Source organism: Sciurus vulgaris, assembly GCF_902686455.1.
Source record: "Sciurus vulgaris genome assembly, chromosome: 4".
In the NCBI taxonomy this organism is placed as follows: Eukaryota; Metazoa; Chordata; class Mammalia; order Rodentia; family Sciuridae; genus Sciurus; species Sciurus vulgaris.
Genome location: NC_136464.1, coordinates 187,412,542 through 187,425,163, shown reverse-complemented (window position 1 = coordinate 187,425,163; position 12,622 = coordinate 187,412,542). Strand labels below are relative to the sequence as shown.

Below are 12,622 nucleotides of genomic sequence, written 5' to 3'. Positions count from 1 at the left end.
ATTGCCTGCTTTTCTGTGATTTTCTGCAGAAGGGTTCTCCCCTGCCTCCACAAAGGAATGATGAAGAATCACATAGGAGAAAACAGCCCTGGGTTTAATCCTGAATGGGGAAAAAACCGGGGAGAAGAGAAGGGTTCCCCAATGCTGCTTGCCTTTCCCTCCTAGCCATGCTAGGGGGGCAGGACTATTTCTACTGATGGGAAGACTGTTGTCCACTTCTTTTCCACAGGGTACCTGTGGGTTACCTGAAAGTTAGTTTGGTCCTTAAAGAGGTGTTTGTCACGTGTTACTGTGTTTTAGGACATCATAATTAATGTTGAGTGGGGAGACAAACTCTGCTAGAGAACACCAACTGTGATCTCACCTGGGCATCAGGGGCTATGTCATGGGATCTGTGTGCCCCCTGGCTTCAGCACCAATAGCTCCATGCTGTTTCAAGCTGGGGTGCACAGTTTCTTGTTTTCACTGGGTCTCAGCCTGCCCCTCAGAGTCACCCACTTTAGTTCCAGCCTTTGCTTTTTGGGCTGAGCTGGCCCAGCCTCAAGTTGAGGATCACACCTCAAAGACAGCATGCAGAGCTCCAGCATCATTTGGCCCCTGCTGCAGCCTGCTAAGCCTGACTGCCCTTCCAGATTATTCCCTCATATTTGGGACTCTTCCCACTTGGCAACCAGAGGAACCTAGGAGTATTGCATGGCCCAGAGAAAGGAAATTGCTTTTACAGGGCTCTCCTGTTCCAGACAGAAGGAGGCCTGAAAGGGACCTTGTGCATGTTCTCAAGCTTCAGCTGGCCCAGTAGCAAGCAAAGGGGCTGGCAATACAACTGTGTGGAAAGTGGTCCAAAAGAGAGTTCAGAGGGGCAAACGGCGGAGGTCACTCCCTAATGGGAAGACTATTATCTGCTTCTTGACCAGTCTTTATAAACTGCTGACTCTCTGGAAGTAGCAGGGCAAGAGAATGATGTTCTTTTTTTTTTTTTTTTTAGTTTTTTAATACCTTTTTATTTATTTACTTTTATGTAAAAAATTGAACCCAGTGGCCCACATGTACTAGGCAAGCACTCTACCACTGAGTTGCAACCCCAGCCCAAGAGAATGATGTTCCTATGAAAAAAGAGCAGCATTTCTAGTTTCGTGATGGACCATTTAAAGTTCATCCCTTTGGGGCCCGACCAGTACGATCGGGAGTCTTGTGTTGCTGGAGTGTAGGAACCATGGGAGACAGGCAATGCCTCGTAAGAGAGCACAAAGGGGAGGTTTGTGAGCCCTGCAAGAGGCCTTCTCCTGTCACATTTGCACAGATATGGCTGGTCAAGGAAAGGGGCTCAGGTAGCACCGAGAGTGTTCCAGGGTCTCCGGTGAGCTGCTGCACACACAGGGTACCAGGAGCTCACAAGAGCTGAAGTGCCAGCTGGGGTGCCAGGAGCATGGGCGAGCCATGGGGAAGGGTTCTGAGGAGCAGGATGTGCTGCAGCAGTGCAGACCCAGTGCTCCTCAATGGAGCGGGAAGAGGTGACTCCAGCGCTGCCTTGCTGTACAGGTGAGGAAGAGGTCAGGTGACCACCAGAAGGGCGGTCATATCTGGGCTGCCTAACCCTAGAATCTGAGATTTAAACACCATGCATTAAAAACCACCCTACCTATCAAGGAGCAAAGAATAGCCAAGGATGGAGCTGAGGGACCCTTGCCAGGCTCACTTATTGATTTCCACGTATGTTCTAAGGGTTTAAGCCTCAAAGGCTGAAATATACTCTCTATCACCACCTTTCAAGAGAACTCTACTTAAAGTTACTGCTTGAGTTGACTGGAGACTCTGTAGCCCTGCCAAGAGGCAGTGTCCTGCCCTCTTCTTATGTGAGTCCAGGCATACACAGGAAGCTTGCCTGAGTTCACCAAGGTATGCATAAGTCTTGCAGCTCAGGTCTTTTAGACACTGACTGCAGGCTAGCTGTTTATTGCCAAATAGTTTATATGATCTTACCTGGGGACAGAGAAAGTACCCATGTCCAAGGACTCTCAGGTAGACCTTAGTTGCTCACCAAGACTCACTGGGTGCTTATCTCTCAGATTAGGTATTCTAGGAGTATTAGGTAGGAGTCCCACTGTGTGGATGATTTCAATCTGATATATTTATATACTTGTTGAAAAAACAGTAACAGAACTTTTAAGGGAATTACACAAATCCACCATAACTCAAATATGGTAGCCCAGTGTAAATATAGCTAGAGAAAAACACCCAATTCAGCATTACTCTGCATAATTTGTTTTCAGCTATCAGCCTAAGAAGCACAAGAAATAGCTCTGCTGCATCACCCTGTGGAGGTCACAGGGCACCCAGCTCCAGCCTGGGCCTCACCACTGTCCCAGCCATCCCAGTGATACCAGCAAATATAGGAAGACCCCAGGCATTACAGATCAGCAGGGGCCTCGGTTTCCTCTTCCACCTGCCTCCCGTCTTGTCACAATAGTGCTCTGAATCCTTGCCCCTTCCTGCCTTGCCAACATTTAGGCTCCAAGCCCGACTTGCTCCTCAAGAAATTCAGTTTCAGTTCTTGCTGGATCAAAATACTATTTAAATTGTGAATGTCCTCTTGGTTCAGTTTGGGAGGATCATATGTCTATAGAAATTTGTCAATGTCTTCGGTATTTTCTATTTTGTTGGACTATAGATTTTCAAACTAGCTTCTCATTATGTTATGTATCTCAGTGGTGTCTGTTGTGATACTTCCTTTTTCATCCCGAATTTTAGTAATCTGAGTTTTCTCTCTTCTCTTTGTTAGTGGGGCTAAGGGTTGGTCTATTTTTTTTACTTTTTCAAAGAACCAACTTTTTGTTTTGTAAATTTTTTGAATTGTTTCTTTTGTTTCAATTTCATTGATTTCAGCTCTGATTTTAATTATTTCCAGTCTTCTACTACTTTTGGTGTTGTTCTGTTCTTTTTCTAGGGCTTTGAGCTGTAATGTTAGGTCATTTAGTTGTTGACTTTTTATTCTTTTCTTGAATGTGCTCCATGCAATGAATTTTCCTCTTAGTACCGCTTTCATAGTGTCCCAGAGATTTTGATATGTTGTATCGTCGTTCTCATTGACCTCTAAGAATTTTTTAAATCTCCTCCCTGATGTTTTCTGTTATCCATACTTCATTCAATAGCATATTATTTAGTCTCCAGGTGTTGGAGTAATTTCTGGGTTTTTTTTTTTTTTGTCATTGATTTCTAATTTCATTCCATTATAATTGGATAGAACACAGAGTAGTATCTCTATTTTTTTTTTTTTTTTTTTTTGCATTTACTAAGGCCTGCTTCCTGGCATAACATATGGTCTATTTTTGAGAAGGTTACATGTGCTGCTGAGAAGAAAGTGTATTCGCTTGTTGATGGATGGAATACTCTGTATATGTCTGTTAAGTCTAGGTTATTGATTGTGCTATTGAGTTCTATGGTTTCTTTGTTTAGTTTTCTTTGAAAGATATATCCAGTGGCGACAGCAGTGTGTTAAAATCACCCAGAATTATTGTGTTGTGGTCTATTTGATTCCTGGAATTGAGAAGAATTTGTTTGATGTACATCGATGCACCGCTGTTTGGGGCATAAATATTTGCAATCACTATGTCTTCCTGATTTATGTTTCCCTTAAGCAGTATGAAATGTCCTTCTTTATCCCCTCTGACTAATTTTGGCTTGAAATCCACTTTATCTGAAATAAGGATGGAAACCCCTGCTTTTTTACTGTGTGCATGGTAGGTTTTCCCCCCTTTCACCTTTAGTCTGTGAATGTCCTTATCTATGAGACGAGTCTCTTGAAGGCAGCATATTATTGGGTCTTGCTTTTTAATCAAATCTGCCAGTCTATGTTTTTTGATTGATGAGTTTAGGCCATTAACATTCAAGGTCATTATTGAGATATGACTCATATTCCCAGTCATTTGGGCTTATTTTTGGTTTTTAACATGACTTGGATTCTCCTTTGATTGTTTTTTCCTTTAAGGTAGTTCCTCCCTTTGCTGACCTACATTGCTGTTTTTCATTTCCTCCTCATGGAATATTTTGCTGAGAATATTCTGTAGCACAGACTTTCTATTTGTAAATTCTTTTAACTTTTGTTGATCATGGAAGGATTTTATTTTGTCTTCAAATCTGAAGGTTAGTTTTGCTGGGTATAGGATTCTTGGTTGGCAACCACGTTCTTTCAGAGCTTGAAATATGTTGTTTCAGGCCCTTCTAGCTTTTATGGTCTGGTCTGAGAAATCTGCTGATATCTGTATTTGTTTCTGCCTATATGTAATCTGATGCTTTTCTCTTGCAGCCTTCAAAATCCTATCTTTTTTTTTTATGTTAGGCATTTTCATTATAATGTGCCTTGGTGTGGATCTGTTGTAATTTTGTGCATTTGGTGTTCTGTAAGCCTCTTGTAGTTGATCTTCCATTTCATTCTTCAGGCTTGGGAAATTTTCTGATATTATTTCATTGAATAGGTTGTTCATTCCTTTGGTTTGTATTGCTGTGTCTTCCTCAAATTCGATAAAATTCTTAAATTTGGTCTTTTCATGATGTCCCATAGTTGTTGGAGGTTCTGGTCATGATTTTTTACCATCTTCTCTGTTTGGTCAAGTTTATTTTCAAGATTAAATATTTTGTCTTCATTGTCTGAGGTTCTGTCTTCCAAGTGATCTAGTTTGTTGGTGATGCTTTCCGTTGAGTTTTTTATTTGGTTTATTGTTTCCTTCATTTCAAGGATTTCTGGTTTTTTTTTTTTTCTTTTTCTTTGTTGAAATGATCTTTTGCCTCCTGCTGTTGCTCTGTCAACTGCTTATTGGTATTATCATTCATTGCCTGCATTTGCTCTCTTATCTCATCCTTTGCTTCACAAATCATCTTAATCATGTATAATCTGAAGTCCTTTTCTGACATTTCTTCTAACATTCTGTCATTGGATTCTATTACTATAGAATCTAGATTTGTTTGGATCATTTTCTTCCCTTGTTTTTTCATGTTGTTATGTATCTTCCCCTCTAGCAGTGCAGATCTGGGGTATTGCAGTTTCCCCCATATAGGCTTATAGTGATCCTATAGGTTTCCAAAACCTTTACTGACAATGAGCTTCCAGTCTCCAGCAGGCGTCTCAGGATGAGCTTTGCCCCACCTAAAGATGGGAGCTACAGCTTCCAGGATAATCCAAGATGGCTGCTCTGGTTTCCAAATGTTTGGCAAAAGGGGAGCTGCAGCTCAAGGTGTAGGCGTGGTTGGCTGGAGGTCCTGGAAGTGTGGTGTGGTTGGTTGGGTCGGGTCCTGGAGGTGGGGTGTGGCTGGTCTGGTTGTGGGATCCTGGAGGTGAGGTGCAGTCAGTTGGTCTGGGGTTCCTGGTAGTGGCAAGCAGTTGGTCTGGGGGCCCCAGAGGCAGGGAGTGGTTGGTCAGGCTGAGGGGTCCTGGAGATGGGGCTCAGTCAGTCCAGCCAGGGGTCCTACAGGTCCTGGCTGTTGTCTCAAAATGGTGGCAGCCACATGTAACCAAACCTGCAGATACTGTGACAGTGAACTTCCAGGCAACAGCAGTCAGCTGGTGCTCCACTGGTGGTCTGCAGTTGGTCTGCTGGCTAGGTGAACCTCTGGCAGTGGGTGCTGGGTAGGTGAAAGGCAGGTGATGAACAGGCAAGAGGCAGGCAGATGAGCAAATAGCAGATGATAGACTCCAGTCAGTGAGCAATCTACACTCAAAAGTAGTTGATATGCTGGCAGACTGCAGGTGATGGCAGTAGACAAATGGGGTAAACAGCAGGGGATTGATAAGCAGCAAGAACTGCCTCATGGAGAAACAGATATCCTCTGCTTGAAACCCGAGTTATGGAGCGACAAGGAAGGCAGCCTCCCTCTAGTTCACCATCTTGGATCTCTCCTCAAAATACTATTTGAAATGATCATTTCCTTGGACAAGAACAGAAAAACATATCACCTTAAGAAGGCCTATGGGGAGGGCATGTCTGGAGCCATGACAGTCCTTTACTTGGTCAGAGGACTGTCTCTGAGCAGTTCTACCAGAACGTCTGCCTTCAGAGCAAGTGCTTTGCTGGTTTTCTCTGCTGCAGCCCCTAACAACCCATGCCCCCTCTGTCCTGTGGCCTCGCCTACTGGACAGTTCATGCCCCCTCTGTCCTGTGGCCTCGCCTACTGGACAGTTCATGCCCCCTCTGTCCTGTGGCCTTGCCTACTGGACAGTTCATGCCCCCTCTGTCCTGTGGCCTTGCCTACTGGACAGTTCATGCCCCCTCTGTCCTGTGGCCTTGCCTACTGGACAGTTCATCCAAAAGGGGGCAGAGAGTAGGTGGCCTTTGTGTCTGATGAGACATCTTTCAGGTTACCTGCCAGCTCCCCAGGCTCAGGTTTGCTTCCTGCTCGCAGTGGCACCCTACTCCCATCTCATTTATCCCTTCCTCAGCCGATGGACTGAGGGTGGGGTTAGGGTCCTATATCCTGCTCTGTGTAGGTCAGGGTGCTATATCCTGCTCAGGGTGGAGTCAGGGTTCTGGATCCTGCTCTGGGTGGGGTCGGGGTCCTGGAACCTGCTCTGGGTGGGGTCAGGGTCCTGGATCCTGCTCAGGGTGGGGTCAGTGTCCTATATCCTGCTCTGGGTGGGGTCAGGGACCTGGATCCTGCTCAGGGTGGGGTCAGTGTCCTATATCCTGCTCTGGGTGGGGTCAGGGACCTGGATCCTGCTCTGGGTGGGGTCATGGTCCTAGATCCTGCTCTGGGTGGAGTCAGGGTGCTATATCCTGCTCTGGGTGGGGTCAGGGTCCTGGATCCTGCTCAGGGTGAGTCAGTGTCTTGGATCCTGCTCTGGGTGGGGTCAGGGTCCTGGATCCTGCTCTGGGTGGGGTCAGGGTCCTAGATCCTGCTCTGGGTGGGGTCAGGGTCCTGGATCCTGCTCTGGGTGGGGTCAGGGTCCTGGATCCTGCTCTGGGTGGGGTCAGGGTCCTGGATCCTGCTCTGGGTGGAGTCAGGGTGCTATATCCTGCTCTGGGTGGGGTCTGGGTCCTGGATCCTGCTCTGGGTGGGGTCAGGGTCCTGGATCCTGCTCTGGGTGGAGTCAGGGTGCTATATCCCGCTCTGGGTGGAGTCAGGGTCCTGGATCCTGCTCTGGGTGGGGTCAGGGTCCTGGATCCTGCTCTGGGTGGGGTTAGGGTCCTGGATCCTGCTCTGGGTGGGGTCAGGGTCCTGGATCCTGCTCTGGGTGGGGTCAGGGTCCTAGATCCTGCTCTGGGTGGAGTCAGGGTGCTATATCCTGCTCTGGGTGGGGTCAGGGTCCTGGATCCTGCTCAGGGTAGGTCAGGGTGCTATATCCTGCTCAGGGTGGGGTCAGTGTTCTATATCATGCTCTGGGTCGGTCAGGGTGCTATATCCTGGTCTGAGTGGGGTCAGGGTGCTATATCCTGCTCTGGGTGGGGTCAGGGTCCTGGATCCTGCTCTGGGTGGGGTCAGGGTCCTGGATCCTGCTCTGGGTGGAGTCAGGGTGCTATATCCTGCTCTGGGTGGGGTCTGGGTCCTGGATCCTGCTCTGGGTGGGGTCAGGGTCCTGGATCCTGCTCTGGGTGGAGTCAGGGTGCTATATCCTGCTCTGGGTGGAGTCAGGGTCCTGGATCCTGCTCTGGGTGGGGTCAGGGTCCTGGATCCTGCTCTGGGTGGGGTCAGGGTCCTGGATCCTGCTCTGGGTGGGGTCAGGGTCCTGGATCCTGCTCTGGGTGGGGTCATGGTCCTAGATCCTGCTCTGGGTGGAGTCAGGGTGCTATATCCTGCTCTGGGTGGGGTCAGGGTCCTGGATCCTGCTCAGGGTGAGTCAGTGTCTTGGATCCTGCTCTGGGTGGGGTCAGGGTCCTGGATCCTGCTCTGGGTGGGGTCAGGGTCCTGGATCCTGCTCTGGGTGGGGTCAGGGTCCTGGATCCTGCTCTGGGTGGGGTCAGGGTCCTGGATCCTGCTCTGGGTGGGGTCAGGGTCCTGGATCCTGCTCTGGGTGGGGTCAGGGTCCTGAATCCTGCTCAGGGTGAGTCAGTGTCTTGGATCCTGCTCTGGGTGGGTTTGTCCTTGAGCATTTGAATTTTTAAAATATCTGGTGTGCATGCAGCTCTTTCTGTGATGAAATGGATTTCTGGCCAGCAGTCTGCTCACTATTTCTGAGAGTCATGCTACGTAGCAGGGATGAAAGTGAGTAGTTTAATACCCCTTAGTTCTTATGTATCCTTTAGATACTTCTAAGCAGGGCAATAACAAACAAATTAAAATTTGTTTTTCTTCATTGACATGTGGTTTTGCCAGCGATGTGCATAGGGTGGAGAGGGTGTGCCTGCAGTGTACTTATTTGGTGAACTCATGTTGGTTGGTCTTTGCCACCTGGATTCTGGAGAGAAATCTAATCAGGATTTTCTACCGAGGTTTTGTGACACTATCTGTCCACACAGTGATTTTCACCACTTCTTTCCCCCATAACCTGTCATCGATTAGTTGAGTTTTTTTTTTTTTATTTATTTTTTTTAATTTCTGGGTAAGTGTGTGAGGAAATATGACTGAATTCTGCAGGCGAGTCTTGTGCTGTTTCTTCTGGAATCAGGAACTGCCATGTGCACCCGCTTGCTGACAGAACAAAATGTACCATGTACCCAAGGATGGGTGAACACAGGTTTCATGCATCTGGTGAGGCAAGTGGGATTTCAGGTAGCTGGGGTTTAGGGTGAGACAGAAGTTGCAGGAACTTTTTGTGTGCCGTTGCCAGGGGGTATTTGGCAGAGGCGACCAGGAGCTTTTCAGCCCATGCCCAGTCTTCCTACCATCTTTGTGCACGATACCACGGCTGTGAGTTTGTGATTCTTTCCAGGATGATTTTGTTTTCTTGTTGCACTCTGCGAAATTCCTGTTCTCTTTTCCTCCTATTTAGGCTTCAGAAAAGAACACACACAATTACTGAAGTACTGAGAGCAAGACCTGTGTGACAGTCACATTCACAAAAGGAGCTGAGTGACACCAGGGTCAGGCAGGGCCTGCGGCCACTCTGCCTTTGGACAGAGGTTTGATATTCCAGTTCTCTTCCAGGAACCCAGCTAGGGAGGAGATGAAGGCCTCTCAGCCAGTGGGGCATTAACAATGGGGCTCACAAGGTGAGGGCACCCCTGCTTCCTGAGGAAGGGGTGCTGGCCACAGCTGGAGGAGATGCTGGAAAGACCCTCCAGGGCAGAGTGGGGCTGCAGGGAGGAAGCAGGAGACCCCAGGTCCACAGGAGGCTGCTGTGAGGTTGGTGGAGGCTATATTCTAGAAGGCTGTAGTGCAGCTCACTATGGGGAGCTCCCGGGGGCTTCAAAGGATGCTCCGATGTGAAATGCTGGAAGATCACCGTGGAGACAGAGAATGGATCCAAGAGGACGTGGTGGGACAGGACAGTTGGGAGCCCACTGTGGCAGTACATATCAGAGATGGCAAGACAGGGCCAAGAAGCTGCCTCCGTTGGAGTTACAGCTGCCAGAGAGGAAGAATCCAGGGCAGCTGCCTCCTCAGCTGGCCCTTCATGGGAAGCACAGAGGAGCCAGGAGGGGAGTCAGGGTGAGTGACCAGGTGAATACTGGACATTCTCTGATATGGGGAGCCGTGGGGCAGTTTTGTGGTGCCTTGGGATGTTAGTGGGGCACTTCTGTGAGCTGGGCACTGTCCCAGATGCTTTGTGCACACGGGGCTTCGGTAATGACAGACACAGTGCTGCCTTGTATTTCACCAAAAAAGGAACACTGCTCCCAGCAAGCCGGAGTCACAACAGGCAGCGTGGGTGTGACTCACCCACCGCAGAGCCACCAAGCTGTGTGTCAGAGCTGTGACCAGCAACTCCATGTAGCAGGGTAACCCTAGGAGCAGGCACTATGTCCGCCTCATGGAAGCTGAGAAGGTGACTGGAGGCGGCTCTGGAGCATGACGGGACCAAGGTAGGGCTGAGAAGGACTCTGCAGCTCCACAGTGTGTGGAGGGAGGCCAGGGGCACAAGATAAGCACTAAGAGGAGACAGGCACAGGAGGGTGTTTAGGGAGGTGGGACATGGCAGTGAGGGAAGTGGGGAAAGAGCACCAGGGAGTGGACAGATGTTGAACGCCACAGCAAGGTCTAGTGTTAGGTTGGTGCAGACAACACAGATATCTTGTAGGTCAAAACCAAAGGAAAACCAGCAATCCATCCAACATCAAAAGAGTAGGACTGAAGAGTCCACACAGAACTCAATGCACAAAGACGTCTATCCCAGCATCCTTTGTAGCAGTGAAAGCACGGAACTAGTCTGCGGACCTAATGGCAAAACAGTCACAGGGCCTGGATGGGAGGAGCCCCTTACATCAGTGTTCTAGAAAACATTTTAATGAGGTATAGAAGTCTTTTGCTTTAACGTCAGGCAAAAATGTCAGGATGTAGATTATATATGAGGTACAATTTTAATTGCATACATAACTGTGTAGGAAAAACATGAGTGTTGTTCTTTGAACTTTAAAAGGAGATAACTGGAAGCCATTGCTGACTCTGCTGAAGTACTCAGTCCTCAGCAGGTACTCACTGGGCATACACGAGGAGCCCCAGGGTGCTGGGCTATGGTCCACAGTGGTGAGAAATACCGATACGACCCTCCAGATGGGAGACTGTGCCATGTGGGAAGATGGCCAGTGGGCAGGTCAGGAGCACAGGCCTGCAGAGTCCCACTGTGCTGTGCTGAGCTCAGGGCCTTTAGAGTGGGGTCAGGCCTCCACGGGATGTGGCGCTGGGCTAAGGTGATAGCCTGGAAGAACACCCAGGCTCCTTCTCAGACACCAGGCAGGGCCCCAGACACCAAGGAGGGAAGTGTGGTACTTGAGACCCTGTACTGCCTGGGTGCTTGGCCCATCGGTCCAGGATAGAACCGTTCAGTTTGTGGTAGATGAGACCACTCACTCAGGCCAAAATGCAAAAATGCACGCTTATATCCTCTTTCTTCTCTGCCTTGAGGTGTCATGTGGATGACCTTTGGCTCCCTAAGGGCACGAATGAGAGTGGACAGAGGGGGGTGGACACGAGGGGTCCAAATCTGACTGCACAGAGCAGTGGCCACTCACGACGTTGAGTGAGGGGCCCCATCTGGCATCGGTGGTGACCTGAGTATTTCTGTACCGTCCTGTGGGTGTGGAGAGCTCTTGCTCCTTTCTGTCCTATCTGCTGGAGCAACTAGCATCTGGCTCATTTGTCTTTCTTCTTACCTTAGCCAAATTCTGCCTCTAGGGTTTTAGGAAATCCCATTTAAATTCCTGTGATTGGGGTGCCGCTCTGTGGTAGAGCACTTGACCAGCTTATGCGAGGTCCTGATTTCAGTCAGAACAACAATCAAGCAAACAAGACCCTGGAGGGAGTTGGTCATCTGTGGCTGTGCAGCTGCTTATTCAGCCTGAGGACAGCAAAGCAACCTGCTTCTGCAGTTTCCAGCAGCCCACTGGAACAGGGTTCTTGCCTATGTCACAGCACAGAAAACAGAACACACACAAGGTTCCACAGGGAGAGTTCACAGAACTGCGGGCAGGAAGGTCTGGTGCAGAACAGACCGAGTACTTCCGCTGCAGTACGACATTCCTTCTGCTGAGGCTGGGACAGCACAGGCCAGGACCTGTGACTCCACCAAGAGCAGAGGCCCAGGTCCTGCAGCGGGTACACGTCCTTGACATACAGTTCATGCCCATCGTTTCTTTGAGGTGACGATGACTTTGACCTGCTGCTAGGTCCTGTTTTAACATGCTAATAAATCAGCACATATATTATCATGATTTTCATATCATTGTTTGCCTTTGAAATCACATCTTTTTCTATTCATTTGAACAACATGACTTTCAGAAGGGGCCTATAGACTTTACCATTCTTCCAAACCGGCTTTGACATGAAACAATTCACCAGCTCCTGAGAGAAAACATTCATATCCAAAACATGAAGGAGCTAATAAGAACAAGAGTAGTAAGTCTGGCTGGCTTGCAGGGTCCTGAACAGCATCTGAGCGGTTTCCCTGCATCACTTCTGTCATCCTACAATGATCCTACAGGAGAGGTGGGCCCATCCTACAGACAGGAAGCCGAGTTGCAGAGGGCCACACAGTCAGAGGTAGAAAAGCCCTGGCCCACGGCTAGAAAGAGGAGCAGCACGGGCTCACAGTCTCTGCAGAGCTCTCCCAAGACACTGAGACCTCTGGGACCTGCCAGAGAGACTCACTGGAAGACCCTTCATTTTTCTGGACTCAGTTCCTCCTTGGTTCCTGCCCAACTTTTCCTGATGCAGTGCTAAGATGTGATTAAGAGGGCATGGCCTCTGGACAGGGGAATAGGTACACCTGAGCTCTGGTGATGCCCAACCACTGCACCAGGAGGTTCTGAGTAGCAATCACAGGCCTAGAACTCAGCCCCTTGTGCCTCACCATTGCTGTGGAAGACAAACCCTCCCACCCAGGAACTGCCAGGCAGTGAACCTCCCACAGGCCTCAGGCCGGGGTCTCCACAGAGTAGCAGCTCAGGGCCACGTCCTTCCACTTTTCTCCACCCCCCCTGGGGCAGGCAGGTTCCTTTAGCTGGCCCTCCAGTGCCTACCCTCTTCAGACAAGGACACC

The 12,622-nt window shown here is 49.0% G+C and overlaps 1 protein-coding gene across 5 annotated transcripts in view; it reads right to left on the bottom strand.

The window, feature by feature from the left end:
- Positions 1–1,144: 1,144 nt before the first annotated feature.
- CFAP97D2 (CFAP97 domain containing 2) overlaps positions 1,145–12,622 on the bottom strand; it is a 39,556-nt gene continuing 28,078 nt past the window's right edge. Inside the window, exon 4 of one of the 5 annotated variants that reach the window (XM_079137430.1) lies at positions 1,145–1,595. In XM_079137430.1, coding sequence (XP_078993556.1) covers positions 1,325–1,595 — 271 coding nt within the window. In that variant the 3' untranslated portion in view covers positions 1,145–1,324. Of the gene's footprint in view, positions 1,596–8,553; positions 8,919–10,273; positions 11,545–11,683; positions 12,081–12,622 lie in introns of those variants that run through there. The other 4 variants (XM_079137433.1, XM_079137431.1, XM_079137432.1 and 1 more) reach the window with 4 other exon arrangements.